Source organism: Glycine max, chromosome 18 (assembly GCF_000004515.6).
Source record: "Glycine max cultivar Williams 82 chromosome 18, Glycine_max_v4.0, whole genome shotgun sequence".
NCBI lineage: Eukaryota > Viridiplantae > Streptophyta > Magnoliopsida > Fabales > Fabaceae > Glycine > Glycine max.
The window spans coordinates 51,433,161-51,452,581 of NC_038254.2; the positions used below are offsets into that span (position 1 = coordinate 51,433,161).

At 37.6% G+C, this 19,421-nt stretch overlaps 1 protein-coding gene across 1 annotated transcript; it reads left to right on the forward strand.

Moving 5' to 3' along the window:
* Positions 1 to 846: 846 nt before the first annotated feature.
* LOC100783641 (calcium-dependent lipid-binding protein) lies at positions 847 to 18,058 on the forward strand. The gene is made up of 12 exons (XM_014771029.3): positions 847 to 1,161; positions 1,281 to 1,428; positions 3,888 to 3,989; positions 4,198 to 4,248; positions 5,038 to 5,158; positions 14,158 to 14,276; positions 14,364 to 14,462; positions 15,448 to 15,528; positions 15,618 to 15,703; positions 15,987 to 16,212; positions 17,002 to 17,166; positions 17,310 to 18,058. Exons 2-12 carry the CDS (start codon positions 1,324 to 1,326, stop codon positions 17,790 to 17,792), a joined length of 1,638 nt encoding a protein of 545 aa, XP_014626515.1. The 5' UTR covers positions 847 to 1,161; positions 1,281 to 1,323; the 3' UTR covers positions 17,793 to 18,058.
* The last annotated feature ends 1,363 nt before the right edge of the window (positions 18,059 to 19,421 follow it).

Genomic DNA, 19,421 nt, shown 5'->3' on the forward strand with positions numbered 1-19,421 from the left:
TTAAAATTCCTTAAGTAGTGATCGAATCAATATGACTCATCGTGATTCATTATGTTTCATCCTCAATTTTACAATGAAACAAATGGAATCATAATTTCTCCTTTTTACAACATCTCTCTTCATTCCACTATCCATTTTTTTTAAAATGACATTAATTCTCATTTGAAATAGACAAATAATATGTGAATGAGTCCTCACATAGAATAAGAGAGTTGATTGTTTTTTGTTGCAAGCTCAGAAAGTTGTATCTTGGACAGGATGATTACATATTCACTCGCGATATTGATAAATAGTTGTACACTTATAATTAGTTTTTTTCCCTTGCACCAACCAAAAAACATAACCCAAAATCTTTAAGAAAATGACTTGAAAACTCTCGTATGGAATATAGACAAACAATATGTATGTGCATAAGCTCTCAGAGAGGATGAGTGAGTTGATTGTCTTTGTTGTCAATAATTTTACACTTGTTGAATTTGATGTTCAACCAATGACTTGTTTGCAAAAGACTTTTGTATTTTCGTCAGATGTTCTGCTTGCTCTAAATTTTTTACTTAAAAAATTAAAATAATTTAATTGATAAAATACATTTTTTTATATAAACTACAAGCTAGTGTTCTCTACCAAAAAAAAATAAAAAATAATGTATTTGCATACCAGGATTCAAATGCTTGATGATTGATAAAATACTATTTTAATATTATTTTATAGATTTACTATAATATAAGGTTATTTTTTTCCCCACACGACTAAAACAGGAAGAAAAAAAAGGTGGACGTGACCACGTGTAATGTGTATGAAGAAAATGAAACTTGCTTTAAGAGTGAAAATGCCGAAAAAACCAATAAATGCATCGAGGAAAGAAAATGGAAGGATGGTAAAATGATGTCGAACGAGTTTAGACTCAGTCCCTTACAAGTTTCATTCCAATCTTGCGGAGGAAGAGGCAGAGAGCTCACCACAATCCCTCAATTTTACGTTACAAACAAGAAAAATATCACAGTTTTGAAACACACATACACAAAGAGAGATTCTTTCATAACTACAAAATAGAAAAACAAAACTTCAGTTGCACCGTTTGGTGTCTTTTTCAATTCTCATCCCAATTGGTGTTCATTTCCCCAATTTTGACCCTTTGTGATCCTTTTCTCAAATCTAACTGTAAGTTTCCGTTTTGGCTTTTGATTAATGCGTTGTTTTGATGGTTTGTTTCTTAAATTTGCGTGCTTTTTTCATTTGGGTATCTTCGGTTTTGATTTGATTTTGGTGTGTGTTTTCAGGTTTTGTATTGAAAGGGTAGCGTTGTTTGGAATCTGAGAAAAAATGGGGTTGTTTTCTGGGATTTTTCTGGGGATGGTACTCGGCATTGCATTGATGGCTGCGTGGCAACGTATGATGACGTACCGTAGCGCCAAGAGGATTGCAAAGGTATGGTGGTTTGGTTTGTTCTGCTTATTTCGAATTCGGGTTTTTGATGATCAATGTTTTGGAAAGAAAAATTATGGATTTCATTGTACTGGGCAATGTTGAAGAAAAGTTGATGGATTAAGAAAAGTTGATGATCAATGGAACAGTGAGTGAAATCTTTGAATATTTAAATGAAAATATGGAAGATCATTAAGGGGTTCATGCAATAGCTAACGATAACCTACTGGTGCCTTTTTTTTATTTTTATAATTTCATTGTGCTGGGCGACGTTGAAGAACAGTTGATGAATTTGAAATATGTAATCAATCAGTGAGCGAGTGTTTGAATATTTGAAAGAAAATCTTGGAATGGCTAATGATAATCTAGTGGTGCATTTTATTTTTTTTATTTTTATAGTTAAAGTATGTCATTCATATAGAAGATGTGTAATCAATGTGAGAAAGAATCATAATAGGACACCAGTAGAAAGAGTATGCTGTTGTTAAGAAATTAGATTATTAGAGTAGAATCAAGTAAACCATTATTTCAATTCTGAAAGTAATTATTAAGTTCACCAACGGTTACATTTTTGAAAACTCAAATGACAAAGAAAGACAACAGGTTTGTCTATATATATTAACTATTCAGAACTGATTTACTTCACTTGGAGAGGTGCTGGTGAGTCCAATGTCTAGGCATTTTTCTGTTCTCTGAACAATCAATTCCAAGATTGAGTGTCCCTAAGACAATACCCTTACACTCTGAAGCTGTACACCTTCTGCTTTACACAGACTCATGTTTGCTCCTGTTGATTTTTAATCCTAAAACATCAACTTGTCCTGTTTCCTACGACCCACGCATTACAGAGCCTTTGTAACAGCATAGATCTATCTGGTGTAGTGCATGTCAACGCCGGTGAAGTGGTCACAGCAAAGGAATATGATCTTTGCCTCTGCCAACTTATTTGCAGCAGGCGACGACTACTGTCGTCTTCTTCCGATGTACCATGCAAGGCTTTGGCTTGACACCGTCAACACTACTGAAGAAGTCGCTTTGGCTAACGACATGCATAATTTTTGTAGCTAATTTTTGTACAGTTTGGGAAAGTTGTTGGAATTTGCCTAATTTCTTTTGTTGAGATGGAAATCGCCCACGATTAAATCACCAAGGATTGGGTTTCGTCAACACTAAAAACTTCGTACCCCATTGCCCGGAGGCTCTTCGCTATGCGAAGGTATGGGGGAGGGATGTTGTACGCAGCCTTACCCTTGCATATGCAAGGAGGCTGTTTCCGGATTCGAACCCATGACCAACAAGTCACCAAGGCACAACTTTACCGCTGCACCAGGGTTCGCCCTCTTCGTCAACACTACTGAAGAAAAATTATGGATTTCATTGTACTGGGCAATGTTGAAGAAAAGTTGATGAATTAAGAAAAGTTGATGATCAATGGATCAGTGAGTGAAATCTTTGAATATTTAAATGAAAATCTGGAAGATCTTTAAGGGGTTCATGGAATGGCTAACGATAACCTATTGGTGCACTTTTTTTTTTTAATTTCATTGTGCTGGGCAACGTTGAAGAGCAGTTGATGAATTTGAAAGATGCAATCAATCAGTGAGCTGAGTCTTTGAATTTTTGAAAGAAAATCTTGGAAGATCATTAAGAGTTTCTTGAAAAGGCAAGAACCATTCCAGTTTTGGGTTTCCACCCCCTGGCCAAAGTTGCATCCAAACACAGGAATATTTTCCATTCCCCTGGTTCCCTTTGCATTCCGCTGTTCCACAATCCAATAGAGCCTACATATGATTTAAACTGAAAAATTACACTCGCCAATGAGTAACAAAGTGTAAAGAGGGAAAATTGTAAAATCAGGACGCAGATACTTTCAAATTGATCAACTTATCGTTATGTTCAAAGTTCAAACCAAGTAACTTTCCTTTTTTGAATAATACATATGTCTGGTGGGTGCATGTGTTTTGTGTGTCATCTTATGTTTTCTTTCCTTTTCTGAATCCTGCATTGAGGAATGATAAAATGAATTTAGAATTTCCATTGCCATAATCGGAGTGGCATATTAATTTTGAAACAAGAAATATATCTTGGTCTGGAATTGTCAGTCTGTAGTTAGATGAAGTACACATCTATAAGTGCATAGATGTAAGTCTGTGTGAAACAGCGCAGTGGTCTATTACAAATAACATTTAAACCAGGAACCTTTGCTAATAACATTTGACACTGTTATCTCTGTTATGAGTTACAAGTTTATCAGTCATATGTCTGTATCCTGTGCACTGCAGCACTAACAAGACTCAAGGGCACTTCTGGACTGAACACGTTTATATTTAACAAAAAAAAGTGTATTAACCTGTAAAGATATATATATATATATATATATATATATATATATATATATATATATATATATATATATATTATTTTATTTTCCTTATCTTAACATTCTTCATTTTTCTTTACAGGCAGTTGACATTAAGCTCCTTGGGTCCCTTAACAGAGATGATTTAAAGAAAATTTGTGGGGATAATTTTCCTGAATGGATATCTTTTCCTGTATATGAGCAGGTGAGAGTCCTGTCCGTTATTGTGATTACTTAGCTTTCTACAGAAGTGATTTGACACAGCTCTCCTATTATTCCAGTTAATCCGTATATATTATTGGCAAAGCATCAAATGTAGCTGCAAATTCAAAATATAGAAACATTGTCTCTTGTTTCCCAATTGATTACTGTGCATGTGCTCTGTGTATGACCTTCCTTGCATGCCTTTTCAGGTGAAATGGCTAAACAAGCAGCTGTCCAAACTTTGGCCATTTGTGGCAGATGTGAGTAAACTTTCACACATGTTATATGTTTGTCTGATATTCTACAACAATTGTGAGGTGTTGTTTGTTGAATTTTTTACTAAACTTTCTATGTTATGTCTCTTGATGTTTCCCTTATTTCTGTAGTATGTTATTTATTTCACACAATATTTTTAATTGTAATTTTGATTAGATTTATTTATTTATTATGGTATGATACAATATTGTTTTCCTAGTTCTAACACCCCAGTAGTTGTTCAGTTTGAAGGAGGAAAAGAGAGTATGTTGGATCTGATGATTATGGGGAGACACTAAATTCCTTCAACCAGTACCTATCAGATTGCTGTTTCTGATAACCCATTCCTTCATTTTGTCATGTTTATTCTCATCAATTATAACCACATACTGAGGTGATATGAACATTACTGTAATATATGGTTATGATCAGCCTACTTGTCCTGAATCACACCTTTTAGTTGTATTTCTCCTCCTTTCCCTCAATTAATTTAATTCTCACCATTTTGAGATCTGGGGAAGATTAGATGTATGCAGCTTTACCCTGAGTTGAGAGGCTGTTTCTGTGATAAGAACCTGAAATCTAATCCTTATGTCTGGAGAGAACAACGCATTTTTTCTATATATGCAAAAAAAAAAAAAATGTGCATGTTCTCTGCAACGTGCATCTTTCTTTCCTTAGGCTCTAGGAGACCTTTCTTTTTTGGTTTTCTTGCAAATCTGTGCTTCAGAAGAGTATTCCTGCATTGCTTAAATTGCTGACTTTATCTTGATTTGGGTTATGTTTACTTTTAGGCAGCAACATTGGTGATTAGAGAATCTGTTGAACCGATATTGGAAGAGTACAGACCAGCTGGAATTTCTTCATTGAAGTTCAGCAAGCTGTCCCTTGGAAATGTTGCTCCAAAAATTGAAGGTATTGATCTATATAATCCTCTTCGTTTTTTTCCCTGCTAAATTAATACTGCACTTAAATGTATAAATTCAGCTGAGGTTGATTTGTCATTCAATTTTGACAACATTTCTTTTAGGCTGCTTCATATGTAACAATTTTCTGAGACTTTATCTAAAAGCAGGTTATCCAAATTTTTTATGTCCATTTTGGTTTTATTTTTTCCTTGTTTATGTTCTATGATTAACTGTTGTTTTGTGCGTTGGGAATCCTTATGCCCAATACTTTTTGTCTCTTATCCTTTTATTTCTTATGTGTCTCAATTGGTTGGAGAGGGATGCCTTCATTTTATCGTGCATCCCTTTGGTCTGGCTATGCTATGGGATTATGTTTATTTGTGGCTTTTCTTTGGATCTCTCTTCTCATGAGTAAATTTTATAACTAATATTCAAAGAGATTGGCCAGTTTTGGTGCATTTTTTAGCCACATTGGCTTATTGCTTTCCTCTCTCTTTTTCAATATTCTTCCGCCTGAAGTACATTCTTATTTTTCTGTGTTTTAATATGTTCTTTTAGCAAAATATAATAATAATTGAAGATAAAATTTTCATCATTTCTTTGTCATGTTTTGCAGAGGAATCTGTGTAAACATATAACACGAACAAAAACCAATCCTCAACTATTACCAAAACTTCCATGAGTAAAAACAAAATCCCATCATTAATTGCAGTCCATAATATGAAGAAACCTCAGTCTTTTCTGAAGAAATACATTTGACCATCAACTCTTATTTCCGTTCATTTTAGACTTGCTTCGTGCTCTAGCATGTAACTTGTACGCACCAATCCATGTCTAGATCTGCTTCAGGGACTTAGGGCCATGTTGAAAACTTGTAAGAGCATTTAAAAAAATCATTTTAATCTGTCACACCCAGCAAAAATTTATATCTAAAAGTAATACAGTCCAGTCTATTATATCTTTTCCAAATCAGGGAAAGCAATTATTGTGAGATTCAAGATTTAACTTGTCTTGAATCAAGCATAATGAAATGGATAGATAAAAGATGGAGTTGTGTGCGGTTTTAGGATAAATCTAAATATTTTAGTTCTGTCATGTTATTGACTCCTTGACAAGCGTACCAAATTGTACAAGTAGTATTAAAATGGTAAGATTGAGTATTGAATTCCACAGGAATTATGCTTGTACTTAGAGTTATATATATATATATATATATATATATATATATATATATATATATATATATAACGATTAAGCAATTAGTGATTCAAATCGAACTTGGTTCATTGATAAACTACAAGTATACTAAAATGAATTAATTACGAAGCAAGAAACATGTAAGGTTAAGAAAACAAACGCTCGAGGTTGTGAGATAGTGTTGTGATGAGTTAAGGAATATGTTGGAGGCTTCTTATGCCAAAACTACTCTTGATGTAATCTTAATATATTTTTCTCTTTTTAACATGAATATGATTATTACCTGCACCTTCTAACATACTCTAACAATGATCCCTCAAGCGAGAGAACCTAAATCATCTAATATCCCTCTTAATCCCTTAAGAGTTATATTAAATAATTTGCATTACGAGCAGAGATGCATAAATAGGCAACACAAGGACAGGACTACTACACGGGAATCACCACCTGAATTGGAGGGAGAATCATGACATTACCACGTTCTACTTCACGCGATTCCCTGAACATACTACGGTGAAGGATCTTTGGCTACATTTCAAAAAATGGGGTTAGGTGAAGGAGATTTTTATTCCAAACCACAGAAACAAAGGAGGGAGAAGATACGGTTTTGTGAGGTTCAAAGGGGTACCGGATGAACGCAAACTAGAAAGACAGCTGGACAATAGCATGTAGAAGGACTCAAACTGTACGTTAACCTTCCAAAGTACGGGAGACAGAAGATGAGGGTCGAGGAGCATACTACCAACTCAAGAATCCAAACAGGTGATGTGTATCATAGGTCAACACAACATGTCACCCCTCTCAGGACATATGCCAATGTGGTAGCCTCAACAGCAACAGACGCCGGACAGAGGAAGCAATTTCAACCCCGATATACCAACCAAAGGCACTCACAATCGACAGTCCAACTCGAAGTACAATGGGAGGAAAAGAAATGGCTTACAGAAGCATGGGTGGGAAGGCTAAAGAAACTAACTGCTTTTGAAAGCGTAGAGGAAGATTTACCATGGGAATTAGGAGTGGATGTGTCGCCGAAATATATAGGCGACGATACTCCTTCTTGGACTTTCAGACTCCAAAGCAGAGGAAATAATCAAAGATGAAGCACAGCATGGCACATCTCCGTTCCACTCGTTAGAAAAGTGGAACCAGAGGACAAGGCCAGGTTACAGAGTGATATGGGCTCAGTGCTGGGGAATTCCCCTAGAGGTGTGGGACATAGGGAGTATATGGAAGATAGTAGTTGCGGTTGGGGAGCTTGTCGAAGTTGACGATGATGTTGAGGATTTCAGAAGACTAGACAGGGCACGAGTTCTCATCAGAACTCCATGGAGCCCGTTTTTTCACCACACAGTGCAAGTAACGATTGGAGGGGAGATCCACATGGTGTCTATCATTGAAGAAGCTTCAGCTGATGCAAGAACGCGCGCTAATCGATTTCGCATGGCAATGGAGTTGTCGGAGGACATACACTCCGATGACCTCGATACCGACGCTGAGTTTGATTCGGTGCCGGCAGGTCACCCTTTCTTTTGCCAGCCAAACAACCCCGACGACGAAGGAATGCAGAGCCTCCCCGGAGACGGAAGGGACAACACCGATAATACCCATCGCGCGCTGTTACCCGACATCCCAAGATCAAACGGAAGTCCGATGGGTAATACCCTACAGACATCTGGCCTCGAAAACCGTGAGCGACCTGAACCTGGGAAAGCAAAGGTGCCTCCACTTGCGCCACAAATCCCTGCATACCCGCATGCACAATTAGGGAAAGTCAACAAAGACGAGGCTGGAAAGAGGAAAGAAGCAAAGACCAGGGGTGTCTCTTCAGAAGTGGAAGAGAGAGCAGTTTTCGCTGATAAGGAAAGAGACGTTGAAGGCCAAAAGGATGATGACCAACACAGAAATATAGGGCCAAAAAATATCTCAGCAGCTTTGCCACGTAAGAGTCACATAAGGGGTATTGAAGAAAATAAAAAGTTGGGCCATCTTAACCAAAAACCAGCAGGCCCAATACCTCAGGAAAGTAGTAGGAAGGGCTCAATGCAGTCAGTAATTGTGTGTGACATACAGCAACCTCCTTGTGGGCCAACAAATCAAATGGGCCTCCCTAATCAGATCAGCGCCAACAGCAAACAACAGGAAAATAACACCCATGTTATTCATAATTCCAGTTGCAGCAACGAATGTAAAGTTTTTGTTAGAAGAAAGGTGTGGAATCAGAAACAGGGCCAACAGAGGGGTCATCAACTCCCCCAGGGCAAGTCTCCAACTTTGGACATGGCCTCAACATCTACAGGCCATGGAAAGCAGCCTGATAACAACAGTACAGACAAGGCAGAAAACTCTAAGGGAACCTCTGAAAATACAAGACAAGTGGCATCATCTCAATGGGAGGTAGCAAAAATACTGGGGGTAATCAACAACTCAGTCCATGAAGCTATCATCAACAAGATAGATGAAATGGAGAAAAGAGACACAAAGGAGGCTTAGGGAATGGGAATCAAACACCTACATGAATATAATATCCTACAAGTAAGAGGATTGGGGGGGGGGTGCAAACGGGCTGCAATAAGGAGGCTAGTCAGAAAACATAAAGCAGATATGTTATACATTCAAGAAATCAAGAGGGAGCATATTGACAAAGACATTTGTCAGGCCTTGTGGGGTAATCAGGAAGTGGGTTGGGAATTCCTACCATCAATAAACACAGCTGGAGGTTTATTGTGTGTTTGGAACGACCAGGTATTTAAAACAGTTCGAAGAGAAAATGGAAGAGGATTCATCCTATTGGAAGGAGTCTGGACCGTTGAAAATCAGAAAACATATATAGTCAACATTTACTCACCGTGTGACAGCCAAAATATGCAGGAATTATGGGAACCACTCAAGCAGCTGAGACAACAAGACCCTGAAGGACTGTGGTGTTTCTTGGATGATTTCAACAGTGTTAGACACCATTCTGAAAGAGAAGGTGTGTCTCATAGGGGAGGGCAAGCCAATAACATCAGTTCCTTGTATCCCTCAACTGGCTTCTCAAATGGCCAAGCTGCATCAGCGTCACCTTGGATAGAAATTTTTCAGACCACTGTCCGATTTTGTTAAGGGCTAAATCCATTGACTAGGGACCAAAACCGTTCCAGATATTTGATTGCTGGCTTAAGGAGAAATCTTTTCAAGACGTAGTCAGAGAAAGTTGGACAAACTGTCAACCAGGAGGATGGGGGGGTTTCGTACTCAAAGAAAAAATTAAGAAGCTAAAGGAGGCAATGAAGATGTGGAACAGGGAACAATATGGTGACACTCTCAAAAGGGTACAAAGAATAGAGGCAGATTTAAACAAGCTGGAAGATGTCAGTAGTATCAGGCAGCTGACTTCCCAAGAACTGATCACCCAGAAAAATCTGCAGCAGGAATTATGGAGTGCTGTACTCTCCCATGAATCCTTGATGAGACAAAAAGCGAGAGTTAGATGGCTGAAAGAGGGGGACTGCAATTCACGCTATTTCCACTTGTTGATGAATTCTAGAAGATTAAACACTGCAGTCAAAGGAATACATATTGAAGACGCTTGGAACAATGACCCCACAACAGTGAAAGAAGAGGTCCTCCGCTTCTTCAGCAACAAATTCTGTGAATCTGATCACAGCAGACCAGTCCTAGATGGAGTCAGATTCCGTGGCATTAGTCAGCACCAAAATGACTTGCTGGTGGGAGCTTTCATTGGTGAAGAAATAAGGGCGGCAGTATGGGATTGTGGAAGTGAAAAAAGCCCTGGACCAGATGGCTTAAATTTTAAGTTCATCAAACAGTTCTGGGAGGTTCTAAAGCTTGACATCAACCGTTTCATTCATGAATTCCATGCAAATGGGATATTCCCGAGGGGCAGCAACACATCATTCATCGCCCTCATCCCAAAGGTGAAAGACCCACAAAATCTTAATGAATATAGACCTATCTCACTAATAGGTTGTATTTATAAGATTGTGGCAAAGCTCCTGGCGAATAGATTGAAGAAGGTATTACCAGGCGTAATTGATGGGAGACAGTCTGCATTTATAAGTGGAAGACACTTGTTGCACAGTGTGTTGATAGCTAATGAGACAGTGGAGGAAGCAAAGAGGCAATGTAAGTCATGTTTGGTATTCAAAGTGGACTATGAAAGAGCATATGATTCAGTTTCATGGGCTTTTCTATCATATATGATGAAGAGACTTGGATTTTGCCCTAGATGGATGTGTTGGATAGAGGGTTGCTCACATCTGCCTCGATTTCTATCTTGGTCAATGGTAGCCCCACAAGTGAATTCATACCACATAGAGGACTAAGGCAAGGAGACCCACTAGTGCCTCTTCTATTCAACATAGTTGCTGAAGGTTTAACTGGACTGATGAGAGAAGCACTAGATAAGAGTCTATTCAGCAGCTTCCTTGTAGGGAGAAATAATACACCTGTCAACATATTACAGTACGCAGATGATACCATATTTTCTGGGGAGGCAACAATGCAGAATGTGAAGACAATTAAATCCATTTTGAGAAGTTTTTAGATGTGTTCTGGACTAAAGATAAATTTGTCTAAGAGCAGCTTTGGGACAATTGGGAAGGATGAGCAATGGTGCATTGAGGCGGCTGATTACCTGAATTGTAGAATCCTGTCCTTGCCTTTCACATACCTGGGTATCCCCGTTGGGGATAACCCAAGATGTAGTGAGCTTTGGGATCCTCTGATCAGAAAGTGTGAGAGAAAACTAGCCAATTGGAAACACAGACACATATCCTTTGGGGGGAGAGTGACTCATAAATGCAGTCCTAACAGCAATTCCTATTTATTTTTTCTCTTTTTTCAGGGTGCCTTAAAAAATAATAGCTAAATTGGAAGCCATTCAGAGAAGATTTCTTTGGGGAGGAGGATAAGAGCATAGGAAGATTGCGTGGGTCAATTGGAAGATAGTATGTCAACCAAAAGACAAAGGTGGCCTCGAAATTAAAGACATCAAGATATTTAATTCAGCTTTGATGGCGAAATGGCGTTGGGACCTCTTTCACAAACAGGAGGAGTTATGGGCAAAAGTAATCAACTCAAAGTCTGGTGGATGGAGGGCATTGGAGGAAGGCATAAGAGAAAATCATTAATCCAAATGGTGGAAGGATCTGGTTTCACTTCATCAGCAGCAAAACCTAGTAATCAAACGGGAAACCGCTTGGAAGGTGGGTGGAGGTGAAAAGTTTAGATTCTGGGAGAATCCTTGGACTGATAATGGTATGCCACTAATGGAGAAATTCCCAAGGTTGTACCTCATATCAAGCCAACAAAACACACGCATTATGCAAATGGGGTGCATCAACAACAGTGGATGGGAATGGAAGCTCACTTGGAGGAGGGATCTATTTGACTCCAAAGTAGAAATGGCGGACATTTTTATTGGGGATATTTCAAAGCAGCAAGTTCAGCCTCATAGGAAAGATACCTGGATATGGAAGCATGATCAAAGCGGGAGCTACTCAACAAAAAGTGGGTATGACCTAATAAGGAGAGAGCTAACGGGGGCAGACCATGACTCTGATTTCACGGACCTATGGAAGCTAAAAATCTCAAGTAAAGCGGCTATGTTTGCATGGAGGATAATCTTGAATAGACTACCAACAAGGATGAACCTTAGAAGACGGCAAGTGATGGTAAATGACTCGATGTGTCCACTATGTGGATTGCGGGAAGAGAAGGCTGCTCATTTATTTTTCAGCTGCAGCAAGTCCCTACCTCTATGGTGGGAGTCGTTCTCCTGGGTCAACCTGGCAACAACATTGCTGCAAAACCCTAGTGACCACTACCTGCAGCATTCAGCAGGGACAGCGGAAGGAAAGCTGCTTACAAGATGAAAATGCTGGTGGATTGCTCTAACATGGACAATCTGGAATCACAGAAATAAAATAGTTTTCCAGAATCATTCGTTTGATGGAAGTAAAATATTGGATGAAGCAATTCTCGTACTCTGGATGTGGGTCAAATCCATGGAGAAGGACTTTGCCATACACTTCAACCAATGGTCTTCTAACATAAAGGAAACATTCAGTAACTAGGAGGGGAGGGGTGATGCTGTAATTATGAATTTTCATACATATTAGCTTGGGTCTATGTATACACATGAACCAGCTATATATCTACTCCTATATATGTATCCCTAGTACCTCTGGTACTATTTATTATTAATGATATATTTATTTTTGCTGAGCAAAAAAAAAAGGCTAGACAATACCATTCTATCCCTAAACATGGATTACCTAGATGTTCTTCCCAAGTTCTTAACATATAAACATTTTTCAATATCTATATCCTAAAGCAGTACATGGAAAGAGATGATCAAATCACAAGCGTGTGAATGAACACAAAGATGAACAATAATATCAATATCATATTAATAGATAGTTTAAAATCATTACATCAAAGAGAGTTCAGTTTGCAGAGCTCCCAACAACAGGTGGTTTTAGTCTCTCATTGTCATGAGAGACTTACAAATATAAAAGTGGGATGCAAGGGAAGAAAATGGAAGAGAAATGGATTTAAACAGATCAGCCAGAGCTCAGGAATTGATTTCCTTCAACAATGGCTTCTTTGCTTCCTTGTTCCTCTGCTTCTTATTGGTTTCTTTGTTCTCAAGGAAACAATTGTTTCCTTTCTTTTTATATGTTTCACCAATTGATTGGTCAATCAGAACTTTCTTGTGTGCTTAGTGTGATACTTGCGCTGAGCGCACATGTCCAGTTGAATCAAGTGGTCATAAGCTAAACACAGGATGCGCGCTTGCTCATGACAGCTGTCTTCTAATGTAACTTCTTGCACTAAGTGGCTTGTTTGGGCTGGGCGGTTCTGACTCGCTGAGCAAGTAGGTCGTGTTACTGTGATTGTTTTGCTACTAGAACGTACTGTACCAACCCTTGTGCTTGCCAAGGCTGCTTAAACGGACCAAAATATGCAGAGACAATTGTTGAGACTAAACAACAAATTGAATCCCATAATCCAATTGCATTTGCTCCCAAGATTGTTCAGCCTACCACTGATATTTCTTCACATATGGATGATGAAAATCTGACAACACCATCATCGGCAAGGCACAAAAGTGGTTGCAATTACAAAAGGTCAATGTGTCTGAAAAAATATTGTGAATGTTATCAGGCTAATGTTGGATGCTCTAGTGGATGCCAATGTGAGGGATGTAATGTCCATGGCAAGAAAGAAGATTATGTTGCATTTGAACATACTTCGAGTAAAGAAAGGGTGAGCAGTATTGTTGAAGAAGGATCAGCCCACACTTTTCACAATAAACTGGAAATGGTGGCTAGCAAGACTGTTTATGATTCACTGCCTCTCACCTATAACGCCATCATTGCAATGCTCTGATGCCATCATAGAGTTTCTAGACGAAGAGAATTGAGAGAGTGAGAGAGAGAGAATGAAGAAATAAAATATCATTTATTGACTCGAAGAACTTCAGGTTTACAAACAGTATATATAGACAATGCTGTTAGTCTCTAACAGAATTGGCTAACAACTAACTAACTACTTACAACTGAGTAGCTTCTACTAAGTAACTAACTAGCTTCCACTAGAAGCTAGTGGAGACTGCAGTTGAATAACTGCAGCTCCTTATAATACTCCAATACATGTTGATAATGTTCAGTAAGATCAAACAAAATGTTATGAATTGCAAATTTTTTACCACCCTTATTGCTTCTCCCTTTGTTAATTTTTCTGTTGAATTGTTTTCATATATCAAGAATTAATACTTGCATATTTTCTTCTTCTATGCAGGTATTCGTGTTCAGAGTCTTAACAAAGGTCAAATCATAATGGACATTGATTTCCGTTGGGGTGGTGATCCCAATATTGTTTTGGCTGTTGAAGCACTTGTTGCGTCAATCCCTATTCAGGTTAGACTCACCAGTGTTTTTCAATGTTGAATTTCACATTCCTATAAGAATTTTTCATAATTTGGAGTGCTATTGTTTTTTGCTCAGTTGAAGGATCTCCAGGTTTTCACCATTATCCGTGTTATATTCCAACTTGCTGACGAGATTCCCTGCATTTCTGCTGTTGTTGTTGCCCTACTTGCCGAGGTAACTTTTGAGATGGAAAAATGAAGGAGGGGAGGGGGGGGGGGGGATGATGATGCACTTAAGTTCCAGTGTTTCACAATCTCCCATTTTGTGCTCTCCTGCAAATCAAGCAAAAAAATTGAATTATTTGAATAGACCATTGACTTGAAGTTGGATATGCATGCTTTCATTTGATGAGATGTAACATTCAGTTTAGTTGGTTAAACAAAAATCTGAAAAATGCAGATAATGGATCCCTTCATATTAAACATATATGTTTATCACATTGGCTATCAGCTTCAGTGGTCTTACCAACTTATCATAGCGTGATGATTGTTTATAGGTTAGGTGTTTAATTTGTCAACCTAAGTCAATATTCGAATTGAATTCTTGGACTACTTTTATCAGCATTGCCTACTACACATGGTTATCTAACCCTCAAGTTAACTCTTACAGTTTTACAAGTCTACGTAGTTAAAATGAGTTAACTCTAATAAACTCTTTTTTGGGTAAATTCAGTAAACTCGCATAAACTCTCAAGTAAGTTAGCGAGTTAACGAGTTTGAAATCAACTATAATTTTTACCCCCATAGACCCCACAATGATAATATTTTACCATGACTCGTGATTTGAAGAAATTAACTCTTTTTAAAAATGTTCTCACTTTAAAATGAACTTATATATAATTTGGTCATTTATGTATTTTGATCTTATTTAGTACTAATGTACTGTTACACTTATTATTGTGATTTGCTATTTGACTTTATTATGAAGTTAAAATGTTAAATTATTGTTGTATTAAGAGTATTTTGTTAAATGTATATGTCATTAATAGGTTTTTTAATATTATTTTTTCTATTATGTAAACTCTTACAAGTTTACAAGTCAACTCTACTAGTAGTTTATGAAAGTTCTACGAATTTACGTAAACTCTCGAGTTAGACAACTTTGCTACTACATGATAATTGAGATATTTTCACTGACTTTTTCATTAACATCTAATCAGCCAAAGCCTAGAATTGATTACACTTTGAAGGCTGTTGGTGGAAGTTTGACGGCACTTCCTGGAATTTCAGATATGATTGATGTAAGTTCTATTTTATGAACTTGCCCCTATCACCTTTTACTGATTTTGAACTAATACTTATAATACACTCTTTCGGCAATTTCCAATAGGATATGGTGAACACAATCGTTACCGATACGCTCCAATGGCCTCATAGGATTGTTGTTCCTCTTGGGGGCATACCTGTTGATACTAGGTAATGTGAATCTTATGGAAGTTTATTTTTTTCTTTTTTTTTCCTGTATTATATTTCTATCTGCATGCAGATCAAAACATGTGGTTGACTAATATATCTGATAAACAGTTTTTCAAATTGTTTGAAATTGCTGTAGGAATATTCCTCAAGGAATGAGCTTCTGTTTTATTTTGTTTCCTCTCCCCCTTGAAAAAGTAAAACAAATTGGTATTTAGGAACGTGCCAATTTAAATGGTGATGCTCAAATACTTTACACTGCTTAAGCACCTTTGTTTTTTTGCAGTGAACTGGAGCTTAAACCCCAGGGAACACTTAGAGCAACTGTAATTAAAGCGAATGACCTAAAGAATATGGAAATGATTGGGAAGTCTGATCCTTATGCAGTGTTGTATATTCGACCACTGTTTAAGGTTAAAACAAAGGTTATTGATAACAACTTGAATCCTGTTTGGAATGAGGTATTTGACTTGATTGCAGAGGACAAGGAGACCCAGTCACTCATTGTCGAGGTTTTGCACAACTAACTTTCTTTTGTGTCACTCATTCTGTTATAACTGTTATTTATTTTATCATTAGTTGAGATGCTTGCAAACTGACCATGATACGACCTGATTGTGATATTAAAAATTTACATATACAAAGTGATGAACAGATTGAGGCAAGAGGATTCTTGCTAGATGAATGAAATGGTGGAATGCTTCTGGTGTTATTTTTTTATCAAAAGGTGCTGCTTAAGCTTAAAGGAATATTATACAGCTACTTTCAAACCTTCATAAGCTAAGTGTTGTAAAGATAAGAATGTTTCAAGGAGTGAATGGACTTGCAATAAAAAATAAGAGAAAGTAGGAGTAGCACCCATGAAAGAAAAAAAAATGGTAGAATATTAGAATTACACTCAATAAAGGTTTGGCCATGTGCAAGTAAGACTTATAGATGTCCCATTGTGAGTAGTTGTTTAGATGGAGGATAGCCCAGAAGTTAGAGGTATAAGATCATGAATAACTCAAAGTGAACTATTTAAAAGGACTTTGATCTAATTGGCCTCTCCTTAACTCTTTTTTTTTTTGACATAACACTGGACATGTGTGATATATGTAGCCAACTCTGTCTAGTTGATACTTTATCTTCTCCCCCTGAAGGTTTATAATCTGTTTTCAGCCTACACCTGTTAGTATTTTAGTTTGAAATCTTCAAATTTTCTCCTTCTAACTGCACAATCCTTATTAAATTGTTTGTGTGCCATGATTGATTTAATAAAACTATCATAAATGATTTTTCATTCATGGATCTGGAAATAGGTTTTTGATAAAGACATTGGGCAAGATAAGCGATTGGGAATAGTAAAATTGCCACTTAATGACTTGGAACCAGAAACTGAAAAGGAGTTTGAATTGAGGCTGCTGTCATCACTTGATACACTGAAAGTGAAAGACAAGAAGGATCGAGGAACCATAACCATAAAGGTATAAATAGACATGCATTGATTTGTTTGCATTTGGCTATGATTAATAGATGTAAATTGAGAGTACCCCCCCCCCCCCCCCCCCTCTTTCTTTCCCTCTACAATTTCACTGGATTAAAAGTCGTAATCTCATTGGAATTTTAGATCTTTTATCACCAATTTAACAAGGAAGAACAGTTGGTTGCACTAGAAGCAGAGAAAAATATACTAGAAGAAAGGAAGAAACTTAAAGAAGAGGGAGTTATAGGAACTACAATGGATGCGCTAGATGGAGCAGCCTCGGCAGTTGGGTCCGGTGTTGGAATGGTTGGTACTGGTGTTGCTACTGGTGCTGGACTTGTGGGGACTGGAATTGGTGCGGGAGCTGGACTTGTGGGGACTGGAATTGGTGCGGGAGCTGGACTTGTTGGCAGTGGAATTGGTGTTGGAGCCGGTCTTGTTGGCAGTGGCATCGGTGCCGGAGTTGGTTTTGTCGGCAGTGGTCTTGGTGCTGTTGGTAGTGGACTGAGCAGAGCAGGAAAGTTCATGGGAAGGACAATCACTGGGCAAGGTAGTTCTAGAAGGAGCGGCTCAAATACTCCTGTCAATGTGGAGGAGACTGGTGGTGGTGCAAAACCTCTGCAGTAATTCCTCCATTGGGCACTGCAATAGTAATGAAATGACCTTGAATGTTTAGTTTAAGCTTTCACAGTAGATATTTAATATTACCTTTGTTTTTTGTTCTTTTCCATATTCTGAGGCTCTGCTGTTATTGGAAATAGAGTGAACATTTGTAGAAATGTCACATCAGTTTTAGTTGTATCATCTTTTCCTGTAATTGTTTCACAGGGACATGCAATAAAACTTACATTGTAAAAATTCATATATTTCAGTGGAAATCAAGTGATTCAAAACAAAAAATATTGTTGCACATATGTTGTTATAACTAAGGAATTCCCTTTGTTCATGGCTTCTGCTTCTGTGACTCCAACCACCTCTGCAATCCCTATCAAACTATGTGCTACTATTCGTTGATAATCTTCGTCACTGACACCTCCTCCTCTTTAATCGAAGAGCTTATTTCCTATCTCAATGCATCCTTTTGAGTCAAACATGTTGGGTCTTTAGACTACTTTTTTGGTACTGAAGTAAAGCATGTTCAGGATGGATCACTTTTACCGTCACAAACCAATTACATAACTGACATTTAATAAAAGTTGGCATGTATGAAACCAAAGGAATGTCCTCTCGTATGGTGGGAACTAGGAAGGAGTGGACATTCCTTGTTTAATTATATTTGTAACCATTGATACGTACCATGCATGTCATTAAACTACAAACTATCTCAACAGAAACAAGCAAATAATCCCAGCAATAACCATGAACAGAAAATACTTTAGGCTAGTAAGTTAGAATTCCACAATACTTCTACAACTATAACAACACAAAAGAAGAATATCTAAGAAAACATACGACAAGTTGTGAAAGGGAATCCAAAGCACCAGAATGCTTCGCGAGTGCCTTGGGCAAAGTTTCCTGATATATTACAAGAATCATATAAGAACCCTTGATATCCAACGAGCACTCAAACGCTCCAATACCATGATATTCCAAGCATATTTCATATGCAACTATAAAGTTTCCATACATTTTTCTGGATTGATACTCCTAGGTTTCCCTTTTTGGTCTCACGTGCGCAGCTGCAAACAATAGCATGCTTAGGAGAATGGTTGTTCTTGTGGTACTGGAGCGTTTAAGGCTTGGTGGATTTCAATGGAACACCCACCACCCGGGTAGGCAAATTTAGACATTGTTTACACCATGTGTCTTCTTTGGACTCACAGGTTAGAGAAGGTGGTTGAGATTTGAAAGAAGGAGTCTGTTGTGAAGAGGGAAGGTTGTATTGATATTACTGTGTTTCAGTAATTAAATTATTGGAATAGAATGAAAAAGAGAAATTAAGAAACGATGGAGAGGCTGTGCAAACAATGTACGTTATAGCTAGCAATAATGGAGCATGCATGCAATACAGCAGAAGACAAAAATCTTAAATAGAAGGAAAAGTATCACTATTTGGAAATCAAGAAGACATAATTATGAGGAGACCCCATCATGAATGGTGAAATTTATTTGTGTTCAGTGTATCAGTACGTACCTATATGCCGAATATAAGCATAAATCACGTGTGTGTGTATATATATATATATATATATATATATATATATATATATATATATATATATATCAGCCTTTTTTATGTCTATGCCAAACCATGCA

Excerpts from the sequence above, each read along its gene's own strand:
- LOC100783641 (XM_014771029.3), top strand. The coding sequence starts at position 1,324 with ATGGGGTTGTTTTCTGGGATTTTTCTGGGGATGGTACTCGGCATTGCA. Across the intron at positions 5,159-14,157 it reads TGTTGCTCCAAAAATTGAAG|GTATTCGTGTTCAGAGTCTT; the intron begins GTATTGATCTAT and ends TCTTCTATGCAG. Across the intron at positions 14,463-15,447 it reads TTGTTGCCCTACTTGCCGAG|CCAAAGCCTAGAATTGATTA; the intron begins GTAACTTTTGAG and ends ACATCTAATCAG.